The sequence below is a fragment of the Nymphaea colorata genome, chromosome 5, assembly GCF_008831285.2.
Source record: "Nymphaea colorata isolate Beijing-Zhang1983 chromosome 5, ASM883128v2, whole genome shotgun sequence".
In the NCBI taxonomy this organism is placed as follows: domain Eukaryota; kingdom Viridiplantae; phylum Streptophyta; class Magnoliopsida; order Nymphaeales; family Nymphaeaceae; genus Nymphaea; species Nymphaea colorata.
The window spans coordinates 12,985,958-13,007,915 of NC_045142.1; the positions used below are offsets into that span (position 1 = coordinate 12,985,958).

The 21,958-nt window shown below is 38.6% G+C and overlaps 1 protein-coding gene across 1 annotated transcript in view; it reads left to right on the plus strand.

Annotated features, from left to right (window-relative positions):
- Positions 1-21,958, plus strand: part of LOC116254260 (N-terminal acetyltransferase B complex auxiliary subunit NAA25) — a 63,426-nt gene that overhangs the window by 33,680 nt on the left and 7,788 nt on the right. Inside the window, exons 11-12 of the mRNA XM_031629519.2 lie at positions 11,366-11,496; positions 12,911-12,987. Of these exons, the coding sequence (XP_031485379.1) occupies positions 11,366-11,496; positions 12,911-12,987 (208 nt within the window). The remainder of the gene's footprint in view (positions 1-11,365; positions 11,497-12,910; positions 12,988-21,958) is intronic.

The following is a 21,958-nucleotide window of genomic DNA, read 5'->3' on the forward strand; positions in this document are numbered from 1 at the left end:
TCCTTTTTGTGATAATGTTTGATTTGTAAGATTCTATCCACTGTTTGTTTGTTTTATTTTCTCTTATAAAAATAATCATTATGAGACCTATCTTAGGCTTTCTTTCCCCTTCACGAGGTGTTCAAGAAGTATTAGACATGATATGTGTATTTTGTCAAGAACTTATTATTGAGTGGGCAACCTTCTCTCTATGTAAATTGTTGAGAAATAATACACACTTATTGAGGAGATAGAAGTTGTGTTTAAGTCTCAGTAATTTCTTAAATATGTTGGGTCTTAATTCTTTACAAATAGGGTTGGGCATCGGGCTGGGCTGGCCTGAGCCCGACAATGCCACAAAAAGCAGGCCTGGCTAACCTTTGCTAGTAGCTTGGGTCCGACCTGTTGCAGTTACTGGGCCAGCGCAGCCCAAGATCTGGCTCATCTCAGCTCAGCCCAAGCTGTTGCAGTTTCAGTAATTTCACTGGCTGGAGTTGAACGTCCCTGGGGATGCTGGGAACAAAAACCCCTGGCGTCATTTTTGAACCTTCATGGCAACACCTTAGGTTTTTGAAAGGCTAAATGCATAAACCTCTAGCATCGTCTAGCGGTTTCCATTTTAGAAGATGCCTAGGTTTTTGAAAAGTGGAACCCCCAGCATCATCCAGGGGTTTCACGATACTGACGGTTTCACGTTTTAGAAACCCTTGGCACCACCAAGGGGTGTGTGCAAGACACTCACGACGTGACAGGCAATGGCTGGTGGAATACAATGTGAACATGACAGGCAGTGGCCAATGGTCATGGAGAGAGAGAGAGGGAGGAAAAACCAAAAGAAATTGAGAGGCAGGGACTTGGGGCAGCAGGTAAAGGGGGAGTGAGTGGGGTTTCCATTTTAGAGGATTTTGATGTTTTTGGAAAATGGAACCCTTGGCATCATCCAGAAGATTATGTTTCATGATGCCAGGGGTTTCATTTTTTAGAAAACCTTGGCGTTGCCAAGGGTTGGGGGTGGGTGAGGGAGGTATATATATATATATAGACACACACACACACACACTCTTGAGGCACTGGCAGCGTTATGGGCAATGGCTGGTGGAATGCAGCATTACTGTGACAGGCATTGGCCAATGGCCAGGAGAAAGAGAGGGAGGAAAACCGAAAGAGATTGAGAGGTGGGAACTCTGGGCGACGGGTAATGGGCGAGTGAACCGGGCCACCCCCCGGAATTTGGGCCAGATGGGCACTGCCTAGCCTGGACCAAGGACCACAAATACAATCTGTGTCCAGCCTGTTTTGGGCTGGGTACCTCAAATCCTTCCTTAAAGTAGGGATTAGACCCAATAGTGCAGTGACTTATTTTTTTTTTTCTCTCCCTCTCTCTCTCCCCCTTTCTTCCTTCTCTCTTCTTCTTCTATTTTTTTCCACTCTTCTTTCTTTTGTTGCAGTTTATCATTTTTTATCCTCTCTGCAAGACTGATTATATATGGTATTAGAGCTTGAGCTACACCTTGCCGTTGGAAATTTTTTGGGAATCTGTTGATTATGTGGCTAAAATATTTCTGGGTCATCTTTGAAGACAGTTGATCTGCCAGATCCTGTGAGGTAGGCTGCTAATCTAACACATTCTGTGAATGCTGTTGTGGACACCATCAGATCTGTGTGGGTCAGATTTACGGAGATTGATTGGCATGAAGGAGAAAAATCTGATCTGTGTGCAGATCTGCACAGATCTGACTGGCATCTATGCAGAAATTTTAGTTGTCTGTCATATCTGTGTTGTGCTGGTGAAGCTGATTGCAGAGTCTCAAAACTCATGGAAAATCATTTTTGGCTGTGGGTAGTGGAAGAAGCCTGTTATATGAGTTGTTAATCGTAATTGTGGAGTCACTGACTGCAGGAAGTCTATTATATTTTGTGGTTGTTTAGATCTGCGAGCAGCGTTGGGCACAATGGCTGATTCGAAGGCTCAAAGCAGTAAACAAAAGGTAGAAGCTCTTAGAGATTACAAAGTGACTGTGCCACATGGGTACTGCTGGCAGTGCCCGTACCGACTGGGTCTGGTACCAGTACGGGTACTGGTATGGTGCTAGGTATGGTCAACGTACTCAGGACCATACCCATCCATTTTAAAGACTCACAAAGTTGACAGAGCATTTTTTTGACCAAAATTTAGCGTTTTTAATACTTTTAATGCAGTAGTATTGAAAGTTAACTCTATATTTCATATTGTAATAATGACGATGCTGTAATAATGAATCTTAACTGTACACTTAATGATATAATGGTGAAGATTAACTAAAAAGTGGCATAATAAAGGGGGAAGAGAGAGAGAGATAGATAGCCCAATTTATGGACCTACTACGTAAAAACTTTATTAATGACGTACAATAATGAACGTTAACTGCATATCTAATGTCATAATAATGAAGATTAACTAAAAAGAGGCATACTAAAAGGGAGAGAGAGAGATAGACTGCACAATTTACGAACCTACTACATTAAAACTGTATTAATCTAGGGATTCCGTATTTTAATTTCTAAAATAACTTCAATATAACTTCTAAATAAAACTTCGTTCATAAAGACTAAGTTTCTCATAAGCGATAAACAACTAAAAAAAGTAAAAATCAAGATATAGAAAGATAGACATTAACTAGTTATATATATATATATATATATATATATATATGACCTTACCCCCATACCCAAGTTTTTTGAAAATGCTCTGTACCTGTACCCCCGACCGATACCCGTACCAGAAGCCGTACCCATACATATGTGACATAGCAAAGCGGTTGCCAAATGCTAAGCCTTTTCATGGGTCATGGGTCATGGGTCAAGTTAGACGACTCCATTTATGCCATATGGTCATCCACATTCATGATGTCAGTGTCTGGCAATAGGAGAGCATAATGTATTGGAATCTGAACCTGTCCAGAAAACAAGGAAGTATGCAAAAGTGGGATGAAGATAATGACATTGTGATTTGTTGGATTATGCATAGTGTGCAGCCACATTTCATTGACAAATTGGTTTATTCCATTGTCACATATATCGTATACGGGTATTGTATGGCGGGGAATTTCTCAGGCATAATATGGGTAAGTTGTATGTCTCGGGAAAATCTTGACAAATTTAAAAAAAAAATGAATAAAAATTCCTGACAATTATATAAAAATAAAATAAATGAGAAATTTAAAAACATTGAAAAAATCACTAGATAAGCAACAAATTAAAATTATAAAATGAAAACTAACAGTCTGGCAAATACATAAACAAAAATTTATAGCCTTCATGGCTTTACAACATAAATGAAGTCATTCTTCACTTGGAAAATGAAAAAAACATGTCCTAGTCTTCATCCCAAGAAGTGGAGTCATCTTCTTCATTTCTTCTACGCCTTGAAGTTCTTTGTCTTTCACTTTCATCAATATTTGCCTCTTCTGAATCTGCACACAAGATCGCCGTCTTAGTATATAAATTTTATTCTTTAGAAAATGGGTTCACATGTTCAATGTAGATAGGATTTGCATTGGTCTTCTTCAATTCTGGAGCCATGTTTTTCAAATGCATATTCATTCTAACGAAGTCCGAATTTGTTAATCTTGATAGTGCAAGATTGTTTCTTTTCTTCATGTTAGCAGCATCAAATGCACTCCAATTTCTTTCACAGGCTGATGCGCTGTATGGTTGACTTAAAATTTTGATTGTTGTACCTTGAAGCACAGGAACAAAAGAACCGAACATCTCCCACCAAATCCCTAATATAATTGAAAAAAAAAACAAAATTTAAAAGTATAAGTGCATAATCAATCATCAATGTTGAAAACTTAAAAAGAAAAACTAATAAAATGAGACACTTACATGGATGTGCAGTATGAATAACAGTCCTGGTTAATCCCTCGCGAAACAATGTAGGATCTTTATTATGATAGTTGACAAACTCATTAGCTATTTCAGAATAATCTTCACAAGGAACAAGTTTTTTTGTCACTAGGTCCAAACCCTCATGAACTTCTTCATCCATTTTTACCATTTTATTCCAAAATAAATGAGGATTTAAAAACCAGTTGCAGCATGTATTGGATTGTGCAAGTTACGATTCCATCTCCTATCAATTATTTTCCAATATGGCATATATTTTTCCTTGTTGTCCTTACTTGCAGTCTTTATAGCTTCTTTAGCTCTATCAAGTGCCTCATACAAATATCTCATAGTGGCTCCTTTTCCATCTACCATTTTCAATACTTTCACCAATGGTTCAACAAACATGATTATTTCTTTTCCTATATTCCAAAAATCTTCATTTTGAATAAGATATGTAATCTTTCTTGGATCATCTTTTTCCACTTTTTCTACATGTCTCCAATCATTGTAGGCAACCATGAACCTCAAATTTTCTTCTTGTTTTAAAATAGAATGCAAACAAATGAAATGAGAAGCAAACCTTGTTGCACCTGGCCTTTTCAACTCTTTTTCCTTTGTGTAAGTTCTCATTATATCTAAAGCTTGCTGCTTATTGTATATGAATTTGACAATTTGTCTAGCTTTTGTCATGATAGATGCCACATTTTCCGAAGTATCAATTTCTTTGAGCATTAAATCAATGCAATGAGGAGCGCATGATGTGGTAAAAATATTTGAATACCTTTTCTTCAAGGATAAGTTTTGCCTTTTTGTAATTGCTTCCATTGTCTGTCACAATTTGTATTACATTTTTTGGCCCCATTTCTTCAATAGCTGAAGATAGAAATTCAGTTATAAGTTCTGCATTTTTAGGAACCTTTTCTACATGTTTTGCTTTCCAAAATGTGGTACCTGTTGGACAGCTTACCACCAAATTTATGTATGACCTGCTTTTAATTGTATCATTCCAAATACCTGACATAATAGTACACCTATATTGTGTCCATGTAGCTTTCATTTTTTCAATATATGCTTCAACCTCTTTCCTTGCATAACTAGTAGCCTTCTTCTCACTGTTTCACTACTTGGTGGGAAGTATCCTGGGCCATGTTGTGAAACAACAACAACAAAATTCTTAAAATCATTCAAAGTAAGTTGAATGGTAGATTGCTCATAGCCATAACTTTAAAAAAGAGCGTATCAATATCATCATTTTCTTGTTTTTTGAACATGTTTGAAATTGTTTGATGTTGTCCTCCTCCTTTAGTCAATGAGTTTGAACCGGAAGAACCTAAATATGCTCCACTTCCACTTCAACTTATTGGGTAGCTTTGCATTTTTCCCTTTTTTGTAGGCCTCTCGCTAATAACTTGATAAGCTTTAAGTGTCATTTGTTTGATATTTTCTGGCACATTCTGATATATGGCAACATCATGACATTGAAGACCTGATAAATGATACTTAAACCGGTTGATTCCTCCTGCATATTGTTCTCCACAGAAATTGCAAACCAATCTTCCTTCTTTATTTTATTCTGCATATTTCCAGAATGTCTTTGCCTTTAGGCATGATTAAAAATTTATCACCACCACCTAAACCATTCAACAAGTTAACAAATTAAGAAAGAATCAAAGAACTTCATTCAGAGACTTGCAATTACAAAGTATATATATCTAATTATCTATAAATCTGCAGTTGAAATCTTGTTACAGCTTGCAAAAAAAGATATAGATGAATAAAACAGAGCCTGTTACTGCACAATTATATTTCCTAGCTGTTACAGCCTATTACTGCACGTTTCTAAGTTTCTAATATAATAAAAGTATAAAACAGAGGTAACTACGTCCCAACACCATATAAGATTAAAATGTTAAAACCTCAAAGGCTCAAACAGATCATAACCTATACAGCTGCAACTGAAAGCCTATACAGCTTGCATATAAATTTACATTTTAAAACCTCAAACAAATCATAACCAACAAACAAATTATAAATTTATAACAATCTATCTTACGTCTCATAAAATGAAGAGACAAACCATTGATGCTCGACTCCCGTCAGCCTTCGGCAACTTCCGTCGACCCCTCTCAGTGTTTGTCCGTCCGTCGACGCCTCTTGGCGTTCGTCCGTCCGTCCGTCGACTCCCCTCTCAAGTTCAAAGTTCAAAACCCACTTTCAAGTTTCACCCGAACGACAATTTCAATTTTAACCTAAGCCCTCTTTTTCTACCTAAAAGTGCCTTTTTGCCATTAAAAGGTGGATCAAGTTTAAAATAAACCAACTTTCCTTCAATATTACATGCCATACCATTATTTAAAAACCACATCTCGCGCTTTAAAAAAAAATTTGCAGCAGTTTAAAAAGCGTGAAAAAACACATATATACACATTTTTTATTTTTTGCCATTTAAAAAAAATGCGTGTCATTGCCATTTAATTCGTCGGATTGTTTTTTCATGTGTTTTTTTTTTATTAATACGCGTTTTCTGTGACAATGTTTTATTATACCACAACCAAACAAACATGGGGCGATCTTGGAGATACTTATTCTTAAGAGAAGAATGTGTGCTGTATTATTCAAGTGGAGCAGGAGTATCAACTAGAGCAAGAGGATCAAAGTCTATCTCAGTACTATGGATTAGCATGGTCTGCTTTTGAGAGACTAAATGCTTATTAGTCCACTAAGTTATACCAAGTACAAAGGGCATGAAGAACTGACCATGCTTGCAAGATTTTTGACTGATTTGTCATAGGGGTATGCAGCTGCAAAAATTCAAATGCTTACTGGATCAGATGTTCCACCTCTAGGTGAAGCTTATAATTGGCTCAACAAACTTGCCATTGGTTTGTCCTAATCTTAGTCAGAATTCCAATCACCTATGCTTGTAGTTTCATTTGATCAGGCATGTGGTACATTTTTTAATGTAGAGGACGTGGTCGAGGTAGAAGCATGGAGGAAGAGGAAAGCTCTAGTGGATGACTAGGGCTGGGACAAACATGGTTGACCTTCCTTGCCACCACCCAAATTTAATGCTTCTAAGGCACAAGTTGCAAAATTTGAGTAAGGGGCATCCTTTACACCGAGAAATGAGTCAACTCTATGCAAAGCTGAATATGAGGAATTACTATTCTATCATCCTCTAGGTAGGAACAACCTCCATCCACGACTGAATTTGCTTGTTTTGCAGGTGGTAAAATACCTTGTCCAAGAAGTCGATAGATTATCGATCCATGAGCTTCTATAAACTTATGTGCAAATTCTTATACCTTTTCAAATTTAACCCATAGGTAAACATTGCAATGCTGTCTAGCTGATGTTAGTTTTACTCTCAAAATTAAGTCCCATTGCTAAACATTGCAATGTTGTACTAGCTGATGGTAGTTTATCTCTTGGGCTAAGGAAATATTTCCATATCCCGTACACTTCAGTTAGCTAATGTTTCATGCTCTATATTTTCCTCAAAATTTGTCATCAGTTAGTTGCATTGCTAAGGAGCTATGTCACACGGATGTGGATGCGGGTACGGGTACGGCAATTTTCAAAATTTTTGGATACGCGGACACAGCTAAATTAAATATTCTAAAAAATAATAAAATTAAAAAAAATAAAAAATAGTTCACTAATATAGTCTCAAACAAAACATTGTCCTTGTCCATCACAAAACATTGTCCTTGACACCTTGTCCATCACAAACAAAAGATTGTGAATCACAAAACATTGTTTATCATCATTCTACACATTATGAATGCTCAAATGACAAATCGTTCTCTTCTTCTTGTTCTTCTTGCACAGTAGAGGATGCTGGAAGCCTGGAATAGAAGGTTCTTCAAAACTTGGGCATAGAAGAAGAGATTAGGATGAAGAACGACGGAAAAAACCCCCAAATCGACAAATCCAAAACCGTAATAAACTCCAAATCGACAAACCTAAGTTCTACTATCGAAAAAAATCAAAATAAAAACCACTTACCTCTCTGTCGCCGCCGGCCGCCGGACACCACCGGACGTCGCCGTGGATCGCCGGACGCCGTCGCCTGCCATTGTCACCCAAGTCCTCTGCTGCAGCACGCTGGTGAAGCGAAGTGGAGAGAAGTCAAGGGATGACTGACGAGGGTTTTCAGCGTCAAGTTAAGACGTCGGGTCTGAATTGGGACTTTGGATCGGATATGACCCAAAACTGATCCAAGAGGTGTCCAGCCGAGTCCCGTGTCGGAATCGCCGTGTCGGCGAGTCGACACGGGTACTCGACCTATTTAGGCGAGTCTGTGTGACGTAGCTAAGGAGCAGAATTTTAGAGTAATTTTTGATCCTCTGTGTGATGTTTTTTAGGATTTGTTATGGGGAGTAGAATTGGTGGCAGCTATGAAGGCAGGACCTACTATTAGAACAGCTAGTGGGATCTATTCTTTCTTTTTTGGAGTCATCTTCTTTCTCAAGTCTATTGCAAGTGGCCTCTTCGTCTTGGGCATCTACCATTAGGATATGAGTGCGATATCCCAAAACTCAAAAGGGATATCGGTGCCATGATCTTGTATTCTGTTGAGAGTTTATTAGTGTGGATGGTTCTCTCTTTGAATATGTGCCTTATTTTTCAACCTTTACATCTGGATTGCAAGTTGATCAATGGGTTGCATTATTGATCCTAGTTCAGTCTCTCCACCATGTCTCTCCATTCGGTTTCGTGATCCTTCTATGGTATATACCCATAACCTTTGATTGAGTCCACAAAAACACCATCATCTTTTCCAAAGGTAATTAATCCTGATAGAATAGAACTGAGATGGTTCTTGATGATGACAAGCTTGTTGCCCCAAGGAAGGCAAACAAGAGAGTACTTTGTGTCTTATTTCTCATTTTGTTACAAAAGATAGACTTGACAACCATTAAAGAAACGCATCTGTTCTTTGATTACAACCTCAATTCCACTCATCATCAAGAATTAGTTGATCCACAACAAAAGCAGGGGCTATGCAAGAGGAGATGAATAATTTGCTTCCTCAAAATACAAAGTCTTTGGTTGATTCTTTACCAGATGCAGGTATTGTTGGATGCGAGTGGGTCTGTGCTGTTAATTATAATTTAGGTGACACCATTGAGAGGTACAAGACTGGACTAGTGGTCAAATGGATATGCCCAGGTTGATTTCTTTTAGACTTTCTCTCATGTTGCTCTTGTTGAAATATTGTCACAAATATCGTTCTCGGTTTTTATTGGCGAGATTTTTCTTGGGTTTTTAATGAAAAAGTTGTATTTTTTTGGGAAATCTCAAGAAAAACTCAGAAAATTTTACAAAATAAAAAAATTGGGTATAAATGAAAAACTAATAGGAAAACATGAATAAAACTTTTAATATAAATGAAATAAATGGAAAACTAATAGGAAAACATGAATAAAACTTTTAATGATAGTAAAAATGAGGAAAATGATTTAGTTTAAGTTTATATTTGAATCTATGATACAATGCTAAAAAATAGAAAAACGAAAAAATCGCAAAAAAATCGTGATAATGCGATAAATATTTTTTTTCGAAATTTTCAAAATATCGTGATTTTTCCTTTTTTTTTTATTTTTTCTTATATTTGGCGTTAATATCACGATATTTTTTGAAAATATCGTGATATCTGTGACACTGGTTGATACTATACGACTTGTTATATCGGTTGCTATTTATTATGATAAGCTAAGTCACATGGGTACTTCAGTAAGGTCCACGTACCCGTGTCGCCGTACCCGTACCCAAAATAGGTACTTTGACACTTGGGTATCTATAGATCCAAATTGCTTAATTTTACTTTGATTTAATTTTTTCCACCTTACTTTTTATTCTATTCTTTAGATGTGAAAATTCGATTGATGTTCATATTTGACTAGGAGGCTGTTTGGTTGTCTATGTGTTTAAAGTTTTTCATAGGTTTCTTAAACACACTGCTGTAAGAGCCGTTGATATATATTTTCTATGTTATTTATTTGTTTATGTTGATGTATATTTTTTTATTTTGATACATACTTTCTAAGTATTTCTTATTGTTTATATATATATACGGCCGTACCCCCGCACCCAAGTTTTTTGAAAATGGTCAGTACTCGTACCCGCCCCGGTACCCGCACCGGCACCCGTACCCATACCTATGTGACATAGATGATAGGTAGGTCAAGTGTTGAATTTGAATGTAGAGCTATTGCTCAAACCACAACAAAAATGATGTGGGGTAAGTTTGTGACTCTATACAAAATAAAAGTGCCATCCTTGGTTGTGATGATGTTTGATAACAAAGCAACTATATATATGGAAAGTAATCCAATCTTCTACAAGAGGACTGAACATATCAAAGTTTATTGTCACTATATGCAGGACTCGGTGCAAGCTGGATATGTCTCTACAAATCATGTTCCATTAAAGGAACAAGTTGCAAATGTTTTCACCAAACCTCTTTCAAGTTAAGGGTTTTTCAAATGCTATATCAAGCTGAGGATGATTGATATCTATGCTCTAGGTTGGGGAGAGTCTTGAGAAATAATAGATGCTTATTGTCAAGGAGTTGATAAAATCTGCAATTATGTGTTCAAGTCTCTCATAGTAATCTCTTAAATTTGTTCGATCTAATTGTAATTCTTCATACTTTAAGAAGGGATTAGACCTAATGGAGACTATAGTGACTTATTGTCTCTCTCATTCTCTCTCTCTCTTGTTCTCTCTTGTGTCCTCTTCCTCTTTTTTCCCTCTTCTTCTTTTATGTTCTTTGTTTTGTTGCAGTTTATCTTCTGACATAAATATTGTCCTAGGGTTTAAGAGTTTGTATGAATCTTGTTCATGTGTTGCTTTGCGACCACATGTGCTTCAAACTTAGTTTTCCTTTCTCTTTTCTGATGTAAGCTAAACTTTTGAAAACAAAACTGTAGCTTCATGGCACAAATATCTGGTAGAACATTGCACAAATATTTGCACAGCAATTGCACTATATCTTTTCAGCAGAAACATTGAGCACACATGGTGATGGAACTGCGTAGCTTTTCTTATTCTGTAGTTGACAGAATATATGTAGATCAACTTACTAAAGTATATCTAACTAGCTTCCTTTTTTTGCCATTGTAATGGATCGGTGTCTTGTAAGAGGAGAAAAAGATGTATTTATTAGTTAAAAATAGTAACTTTTGCTTGTGTTTAGCTTGTGGTTTTCTTCATTTATCTAGTCGTCCTCTTAATGCACTATTAGATTTTATTTTTTTTATGTAGTTATGTGAAATATTATGATGAGAATACCTTTTCTTAACTAGATTACCTTGAGAATTTGTCATCTAGGAGAACATATCAAAAGAATTGTACTTTTGATACTCAATTCTTGACAGAATGTTCACAATTGACGATTCAGAAAACATTGCACATTTTATGTGAAATGTAACTTGAATATGTTTTTTTTTTAATTTCTTCTGGTTTATTTCCATTACCCGTGTTACATTTTAGCATTGTAAATGTTCAGAGCTCTTACACAGTACTATAAAAATGGCTCAAATGTATTGCAAAAGCCTCAGTTTGTCAAAGGATTTGGATCCACAAGAGAGCATGCATGGAGAAGAACTCCTGTCTATGGCATGCAATCTGCTGATTCAGGTATCTCTCTTGGTATATGGTTTTGAAAAATTCCTTTACTGGACTTGCTTCATTGCATCTGCTTCTTCTTTTTCAGTTTATCTCTTTTTTTTTTTTCTCTTGGGGAGATTCACTGATGTTTGTTCAAGGCTTCAAGCTGTAGTTATGTACCCTGTCTATGATCATGCTTGGGCATAATTTAGATTATTTTGATTTTGGTTGCTTTTGTTGCTGGGTCACCAGATCAATTTAATCCTGCACCATTATTGTGAACGTCAATCTAAGGCTATCACAGTTTGTGGATTTTATGCCTCTTTGTGTCATGAAGATATTCATACTGCTTTTCTTTTGCATTTTACTCTCTTTTTACTCCTCTCCAGTGGGCAACATTGTATATGATGGACACCTTCAATGCAATCATTGAACAAAGTATGTTGCCTTATGGCCCATCAGATTATATCATTGCTTTACCGTAGGACAAACATTGTTGAACTCAATTACAAGGGTTACTTTCACAACTACGTCCAGCGTATAGCCTCATTGTATTTCTGCTGATTCCTTTTTGTTCTTGCACTGAGGATTGTATGTGAAATGCTTTAAAAGTAACTTCAACAAGCAATTGAAGTACTAGAGGAACAGATAATAAACAGATAATGAGGAAATGCTGAAGAAGCTGTCTTGGATATTGGATGTTCATCATGTTCTTAATCCACTGGCACATTGTCTTAAGATACAAGCATGATAAACTGCGCCTACTTCGTCGACTGCTTGTAATGATGGGCCCATCAGACCATGGTCAAGCCTGTCAGCCTAGATGCCAATGAAGTAGGCCTTCAGTTCTTAGCTTCTCTTTGGATTGAATGACACAAGGTGTCCCTGTTTTACATGGTCTATGCCTTAAAAGTATTCCAAATAATTCATCTATGCTTGTGTACCACTTCAAACTTGATCCTTGTGATGAAATCATATTATATTTGGTGTAAATAACTGGAAGTGTAGTAGCTGACTAGTTGTCATCTAGAAAAACCATTGAGACGGTAACCTTGAACCCGATGTCATCAAGAACACAATGGACCTCGACTATCATCGCGAGATTGTAATGACTAATTAAAGGAAGATATCTACATTGGGGCATAAAATATCAAAGAGAGACCTTTATTTCTCTTGAAACAATGAAATATGCATGTAATACATAGAAGAGCTTTTTACATATACTTCCTGAAAAGGAAAGAGCTTGAAAACTGGCTATTAGGAGTTCTAATTGCAGCTGTTGAAGTAGTGAGTTTCTGTGAAAAGTTGCTGCTTTGACACATAGTTAATATGGTTCTTATTCACCCAGTGCTAATTTGTCATTTTATTGTTTTGCTTACTTTGTGTGTATTATTGTAGTAAAACTCTTATCTTGTTCATTACTTTGTATTGGCTTAACTTGTAGCTCTATTGGCGTACCAAGCACCTTGGTTTTTTTTATGAAGCTATCATGGTGTTGGAATTTGGCTTGGCTGTTCAAAGGTTTGTGACTATACCATAATTTTCTGTTGGTTGATGTATCTATTGTGAATTTCTGGTTTCTTTTTCTTTGTTGCTTTGTGTTCTATAACCTATTATTTGGCGCATGAGAATGTATGCATGTGTAACCTATTTGGACTTCCGTATTCAATAACATACCTCCTTGTAGTTGAGTATGTGCTGTAGATACTACAGCTTGCTCAATACCTTAATTTTACGTTATTTCTGAAGAAATTTGTGAATATACATTTTTAGAACTGTCCTAAAGAGTTAGTGTTGTTTCATTTTCTATCTTTCCTAACTCCCTACTATGTCAATCCACAATACATGGTTTTCACTCTTTCTTTAATGAACTTTCTCACTGTACATCTAAAAAATGCTTCATGTCTCAAAAAAGATTATAAAGAAAAGGTAAAACTCCATATTTACAATAATGAGGGGCTTTCTGTAATATTATTCATCATTTTATTATAAAAAAATAAATTTTAGAGGATTAATTAATTTATGAAATATTTAAAATATTTAATTAAGCCGTGTAAGAAGTCAATGTGCTCTGAACATTCAATTGGGAAGAAAGACAACTGTACTTAAAATGCTTAAATAAGCTAAAATGGGTAAGTGCAGGGTTTGAACCATAGTCACAAATAACATTTTCACATTTTAAACTGCAAGGTTTTTTTTGGATATAAGACAATGAGGCTATGAGCTTGAAAAAAAAGAAAAAGAAAAATACTGTAAAATTTTAAAAAATATGAAAAATTAGTGAAAAAAATAAAATAAATAAGAAGCTAATAAGACAACATCACAAAATAAGTAGATGAGCAACAAATAAAAATTAGAAAATAGAAACAAGCAGTTTAACATTAAAAAACTTGAAAAAATGCCTAACCTCGTATAAACCTGCAATGATATCCTGCCAATCATAAAAAACTTCTAACCTCAGTTACATTGCATGGCTCCTTCCAGTCCTGTACAACCGACTCCATTAGCCGGATCAACGGAAATTTCATCCTTCGATATCACATGACCAAGGAAGTTTACCTTTTCTAGCCAAAATTCACATTTCGAGTATTTCGCATAAAGCTTGTGCTTGCGCAAAAGACCCAACACACTCCTTAAGTGATCTCTATGTTTTGTCTTACTATCTGAGTACACCAAAATACCATCCACAAAAACAATCACAAACTGATCCAAGTAGTCTTGGAAAACTCGATTCATGAGGTCTATAAACGCTGCGGGAGTATTGGTCAACCCAAAAGGCATGACCCTGAATTCATAGTGCCCACATTTAGTTCGAAAAACAGTCTTAGAAACATCTTCCTCCCGTATCAAAAGTTGATAATAACATGTCCTCAGATTGATCTTGGAGAATACCTTTGCATTCTTGAGTTGATCAAACAAGTCTTCAATCCTAGGGAGCGGATACTTATTCTTGACAGTGACTTGATTCAACATGCGGTAACCTATACACAAGCGCATTGTTCCATCCTTCTTCTTAACAAACAACACAGGTGTTCCCCAAGGTGACACACTAGGTCGAAAGAAGTCGTTATCTAAGAGCTCCTGCAATTGCTTCTTCAGTTCTTCCAACTTTCCCGGTGCCATATGGTTTGGTGCCTTTGAAATAGGAGTTGTCTCTGATAACAACTCTATCTTGAATTCCACTTCTCGTGTTGGAGGCAAACTTGACAGTGCCTCAGGAAACACATCGGGGTACTCACTCACAACGGCAACATCCTGTAACCTCACCGGTTCAGTTTCATTGGTCAACATATTGACCAAGAAAGCAATACTTCCATGTTCTATCAAACGTTTGACCTTCAATGCAGACACCATTAGCTTATCAGTTCGACTAGCTTTTTGTGCTTGAAAATCCACTGGTTTCACCTCATTCGTTCACAATCGTATCTGCTTTTCTCTGTAATCTATAGTAGCACAATGTGCGCATAGCCAATCCATGCCCAAAATAACATCAAACTCACTAAAACTTATGAATTACCAATTGTGTAGGTAAGTGAAATAGGTGGGTCTCCACGTCCACCGTTTGGCATAACCTTTCAACAAATACGAACTATAGTTAACTTTGTCACATTCTGACATCTTAAGGAGCTCAAAGATGCGTTCACCCTCTTCAATCCATTCCTTTGCCTTGATAAGGTTTGAGCACCCACACAAGTTTGGGCGTACTATTGCTCTGACGTGCTATCGTCCAATAGGGTATGCCCATCAGAATGGGTCGAACTTAGCTCTCTATGTGTCTCTGTAGCCGACCCAGCTCGCTTCTTAACCCTACATGGGTACTCCATCTGTACAAACAAGAACCCTTGACCGATCTTTCAAGTCAACTCACAAAAGTGCGTCAGTACAAAGTTTTAAAACATCAATCACTCAAAACAACAATCACCTTCTGTACATATACCTTACTAAAAGATCAAAACTACAATAGAAGTTCAATCAAGTAAACGCGTACCTGGGCAACACGGCTTCACAGATAGACCTTAACTCACATCCATAGTGGGGTTTGCCATAGCTCTGATACCAAAGCTGTCACACCCCAACCTTTTGACCCTCAAACAATTTTTTTTTTATAAACATAAAGCATTGAGGTGCGACTACACAACAATTCAAAAAAAGATGGAGCTATGTCATTTGAAACCATGGGGCAAACTTTCATTTATATAACAATTTTAATTCATGCAAAGTCACATCTATGTGTATGACAAAAATGCCTCAAACCACAACTTTGATGCCTAACACAAATAAGACATCAAAAAGACCAAACCATGACGCGCCGACACTACCAAAGACCCAAAACCTCCTCAGTAGGGTGTGAGTGAAGCCATTTGATCAACCTGCTGCCCCGGGTCCGCCAAAACCTGAAAAAGAAACAAGTGAAGCTTAGCCTTCGCAGTATGACAACAAGCCAGGAAAATTTCAAACCCTCTTAGGTAGGGCTCAAATCTAAGAACAATCATAAAAACAATTTATCGTCATGTCGTATCAGGGTATAGGCACATCATTCGCCAAGAAAACCCCTAACATAGACCACGACATAAAAAGACCACTCAAGCGCCACAGAAACACAATCTCAATCACATGCAAGGCATGCTTAAACATTTCATTTCAGTCATAGCATTCACATGCCCATCAACCACATACATTCGTTCACACACATTTCATTCACATACATTCATTTTTATTAGCTTTAGTGAATTGACAGTTCTTGTGGGTGCAAATACAGGCATGTGCACACCGCAGGCGGCCCATAGCCGAGAGACAACTCCCGTGGTGGCCCAGAACAGTATGGATCCATTCATCCGCTGCAGCGGTAGGGCACTCATCCATGGATGTGTGAATTCCAAGGAGAGGTACTCAGCCTTCCCTAGGACACCCAGGTTGGGAAGGCGGGAGCCCAACGCTCCAAGCACATCACACAATAGTACCTTGGGGCCTTGCACCGCCTGCGCTCCGAACAGGCGAGACCAGTGGCGAAAGCGGGACGTCTCCCAAACACATAGCCACATCCCACTGGCCTTTCATCTCTTATTCTTTCATTATTATCATTATAAAAGCACATTCACAAAAATGATTGGCTAGCTCATGAGGTTGGTACACTTCACGAGTGCACCCCCACCTCCAATTGCCTCCACATGAGGTCTACACATAACATTAACAGTCATAGCTAGCCGTCATACAATACGGGTACAACTACCCTCCAATTTCAATCAATTGCATTATTGCCTACGGCAATACATATGCAACAAAACACAACATTCACATCTTATCAAACACATCAATCAGATCTTTCAAAATTTGGCCAAATCCCGGAGAGTAGTCTCAATCCGTAATGGCTCGTAGCTGTCCTATGCAATCATCATTCTATGATGCCCTCTAATACACAATCGGGGTCGAGGAGACACTCGACTCGATACCCCACCACATCTGTCCTAAGCAGTTATCAATTCTAGCATGCACATGCAAAATGCGTAACAGTTTTCAAAACAAGCATCTAATAGTTTTTCAAAACAGAACTTGTCACATGACAAATCATTCACAATCACACACATCAGTCACACCTTTCAAAACTTAGCCAAACCACAGAGATTAGTCTCGATCCGTGATTGGTTCGTATCTGTCCTAGACAATTATCATTCTAGGATGCTTTCTAATGCATAATTGGGGTCAAGGAGATACTCGACTCGATACCCCACCTCATCTGTCCCAAACAGTTATCAATTCTAACATGCACATCCAAATGCGTAACATTTTCCAAACATGCTTCTCATAGCCTTTCAAAACAAATCATATCATATATCAAACAATTTGCATATCAAACAATTTGCATGCATACACATATTCATTCACAAAACAATCCATCAATCACATCACAATCCTAGGATCCCACGATCCTAGGAACACACATTCACACAATTGCCCAGGCAGGGATTTGCTGGAATGCCGCCATACCTGTCGCGCATCCACTAAACACCTCGAACTACGACCCACGTTGCTCAAGGCCTACTTGACGTGCCCGTTGTACCTGCAAACATAACAAAATGGTAAGTTCTCTACTCGTTTCGCTTACAATCGATACAAATCTGAAAATACCATCATCGAGGCATGTCTTCGCCTCAAATGGGTGTCGACCGATGAAGCCCTCCAAAAAGGGTCTCTTCCCAACCCTCGAGGTTGCCACCAACGATTAGAACTCAAACTTATATTCGACTTATCACATGTGCGATTCTCACTTGTTTCCTTAGTTGAGGCATCTTCCCCACCATTAAGATTCTCAACATACAACGCATATGTACATCAATAGAAGCCTATTTTCCAAGCTTGCTAAAACGGTTCTAAACCTTCACCACAAATCACAATCTCTACCATGTTTCCCTATTGCTTCGAAAATCAACACATCATGCTAGAAAAACACTTATACACATAGATCCTCGTCCGTCTCAAAGTGGGCATAAACTTTCCCAAAATAGCGACATCTCTATCATGCCTTCTAAATCATCAATTTTTAATTCTAGCATGCTCAAACAATAATTATACGTACTCCAACAGAAAATTACAACAATCTAAGCTCGATTAGGCCTTTCTCACCCCAATCTTAGAATTCAAACTGTCGTAGTGCTCCCGGCAGCCACTTCAAGAGTTCGATTGAGCTCCAACGTCAACGATTGATCGTTGCCTCCACCACCAATGCAGTCTAGTCACTGGTATGAGGGGAAAGATGCGTCCCCTAGCTGCAAATCCAATCCAACAGCCACCAAAAGTCAAAATCAACGGAAAGGTGGTTTAAGAGAGGGGTCTGTCGTTAGAAGAAGTCCACGGTAGTTGTGTGGGAGGCTGAAAACAAGTGGAAGAGGGCGCTGACAGAGAGGAGAGACTGAGAGAGAGGGGTCAGACAAAAAGGGAGAGACAAGAGAGGGCAGCAAAGGATATGGATCGTGCGGGTAAGAGCTGGTGGGAAGGGGAAGGAGAGAGTGAGGTGCATAGACAGAGAGGGCGAGACAGTGTGGGAGAGGCGGAGAGAGGGGCATAGCACGGGAGAGACAGACAGAGAGGGCGACAGTGGGTGAGAGTGGCGGAGGAGAAGAAGGGAGAGGGAGACCGACGGCTTACCTGTGCAACGCCGTTGCCGCCGCCGTTGTCATTCCTCCGCCGGCCCAATCATCGTTGTCGCCACGCTTCCGCCTTCCTCTTCTCACACGTTCGAGCCAAAGGAAAAAGACGAAGTGGAAGATGAGGGGGAAGAAGCCCCCGTGTCGGGCGCCTCACGCAAGTGGGTTTGGGTCCGGGTCTGGACCCGATCCGGCCCACATGAAAATGCCGAACATTACAAGTAGCCATGTGCTTTGCAGGCTAGCAGAAGGAAACGAAGAAAGGAAAAAAGAGAAAAAGGAAATGAAAAAGAAACAAATGAAGAAAGAAGTAAGAAAACTGATAGCAACTTGGCAGCCGCAATCAGCATGAAGAAAAAGAAAAATAGAAAATTGTGGATGTGCAGTTGCAGACAATTGGAGGAGGAAAAAAAAGAGGCAGCAGCCATATGGTGGTGGCAGGTGGTTGCTGGTGGAAGTGAGTGATTTAAGATCTTGGCAGAAAAAAGTGAGTATCAAAGGTTTTATGGCTTCCCAGCTCAATTTGTTGCCATAATGGCTTTCACAGGCCATTCCATTTGATTGAATTACTTAAAAAAAAAATTGGAGGGAATATTGACTTCTTGTGTTGTATGGATGTTAAATTTGGACTTGTGGTTGAAATGCATGAAAATGTGTGTGCATATTCTGTGGTATCTGTTTAGGACAGTTGTAGGTGTGTCTACAAGTTGAATTGACTCCTTGAGCACGGCCAATTTTTTAGACAACATGTTACACTGATAATGGATAATACTCTCCATGGTTTTGATTGAAGTGCTGGAAGTTATGACAGCACACTAGAAGAGGTTAAATAGTAAGATAGTATCATGACAGGCAGTGCTGCCTTTGTAGACAGTTTTTATCTTTCAGAAATTGGCAATCATGAACTAGGAGAACTAAGGTTTTGGCCATATATATTACGGAGGAGCTAGAAGAAAGAAGGTATCAATAAGAAAGAAATGGAAGTTCCAAAATTCCCAGAGGGAAAGAGAAAGGCGTCTCAACAGAAACAGACCTGGAATTTCAGCAATCAAAGGATGACTTGGATTTTGAAACTAGACGATGCCAAAGAGATAAAAACCGAAGGCAGAAATATTTGAGAAAGAAGATGTCTGAACAGAAACAGAAACTGGAAAATGTTAGGGTGCGTTTGATATCCTGGGATCTTAGATTGAAGGCTAATAAGATCCCTTTTATGTGGGACCTACGATGTAAACAAACACTGGATTTTACTGCTACGTGAACAAAAAAGGATTTGAAATCCTCATTTTATGGCCAAAACCTCAGATTGAGGTCAGATGAGAGTGGGGTCTGATCTTAAACCCGTGAATCAAAGATTCCCAATGATCTCAAATCACCTCATATCCAAATTCTGAGGCTATCAAATGTGCCCTTAGAGAAAGGGAATAACTTGAAGAATTAGAAAAACCTTAACTTGGGTACATACCGATCTCTAATGTCACTCCTTTGGAATGCAAATTGTCCCTAGATCTAACCTGTCTATGATACCATGTTACATCTCTATGTTCAGATTATTTAGCATGAGAAGAAAGAGATGAGAGAACTGGAGGAGATTCTTCAGCAGCAAATAGCAGACTCAAAAAGTAGGTGTGCCTTGATTGTCCTTGAGATTAGGATTGATCTTTACATGACTAAGTAATACAACATAAAAAACAAAAGTGCACAATGTTTTCCACTAATTACATGCCCATGATAAAACACACCCTACAGAATACAGATTGGGTCCAAACTCAAAGCCAATGATAACTAATAGGCACATTTTTCAATAGTTACTTTTTTGGCTAGTAAGAGGAATGGGTGCATTGGTTTGGGTGGTCTCTATGTTACCAAAGGTGTGGGAGGATATCTGGGATGATTGTTTGGGGCTGCCATTTTAATAAGCTGCCATGAGGCTGACAATGGCTGACCAGCTAGAATGAGGAGTATAGTGCCATCGGGTGGATAAAGGGTCAACATTGATTTACAATAGAATGGGCTGAGAGATGAATGCATGAGGCATTTTGGGAGAATCTTTAGGTGGTAAGTGAATGAATTGCGTCAGCTAATGCTCACAATATCCTGCTGGGTCAGTGTCTAAAGGGAAGAAAAGGAATATGCTGGCTATTCACTAGCCAGGTTGTACATGAGTTGTGGATCAACTAGAGAAGGCAGTGATAGGGCCTAAGTGGGGTTGGTGGGAAATGAGTGGGGTGACCTGCAATTTTCAGGTGATGTAACCTTCTTAGGGTGGTTAAGGGGCTAGAGTGGGCCAAGGATGTGTAGGAAGGAAGAGAAGGCCTTCGGCAGTTATGTAAGGGAGAAAGGGTGCTTGATGAGGTTCCTAAGGGAAGAGTGGGTTAACAATGTTTGCTGATTGCAGGTAGCTGCCAGTCATGGCTGGTAGGAGACAAATGGGCGTGGGTAGGAGAAGAATAGAACTGAGTGAAGGAAAGGCTTGTGCATACATACATTGCAGCATGGATTGTGACTGGAGAAAGAGAATATGAGTGCAACAATTACCTGAGGGTTAGGTGGTACTCTCACCTTGCTGTCATGCTCAGATCTTGCAAGATATGTCAGGCCATGGTTGACAGATGACAGAGCTGCAGGGTGAAGGAGAAATACTGAAATGGAGGCATGTAGTGGGGAGAGAGAGGTGGGAACATCCATCAGCCATAAGGCAGATTTCTTTCTATTGAAAAATGTGCCATTTCTTACATTGGCTGCACTGATTTGTAGATAACAGTCTGACATAAACTAACCATCAAAGGATCTGGTTTTCCCCATAGGCTACTCCTTGCAAAGCCAGCGAGTCTCTGAAGTCTCCATTTGTGAAATCATTCCCTCATGTGTATTGCTTCAAAAGTTACCAATTTGACCCTTTTACAATTTATTCCTCAAGTTTTTTTTGGCCCTGAAACCCCTATACTGAAAGAGGTACATTGGTCCTTTACTCCCCTGTGATGGTTTCTCTAGAAGCCTGCAGTTAGCTCAGCCCAACCATTAGGGAGCTTGGTTGGCTCCTTCTGTTGACCAGGATGCCATGCGTTTCCAACTTTCCACATACTTTCAACTAATGAAAGCTGAATATGCCTTGCTACTGGGCTTTAGCTTTGTTAGAATTACTCTCCCCTTGGTGTCTGTCTTCCTGTGCATGGCTGCTTCCATTCAATCGGGTCCCTGTTCCATTTTGGTCTTGCTGGCCATACTCAATTTCTCCCTGATTTTATCTTCTTTTTTGCTCAGTCAACCAGAGTTCAGTTCCTCCATTGTCCAGCCATGGATCTCCCCTTGAGCTGATATCATGGAGCATTAAGACCTTGCTCCTAGCT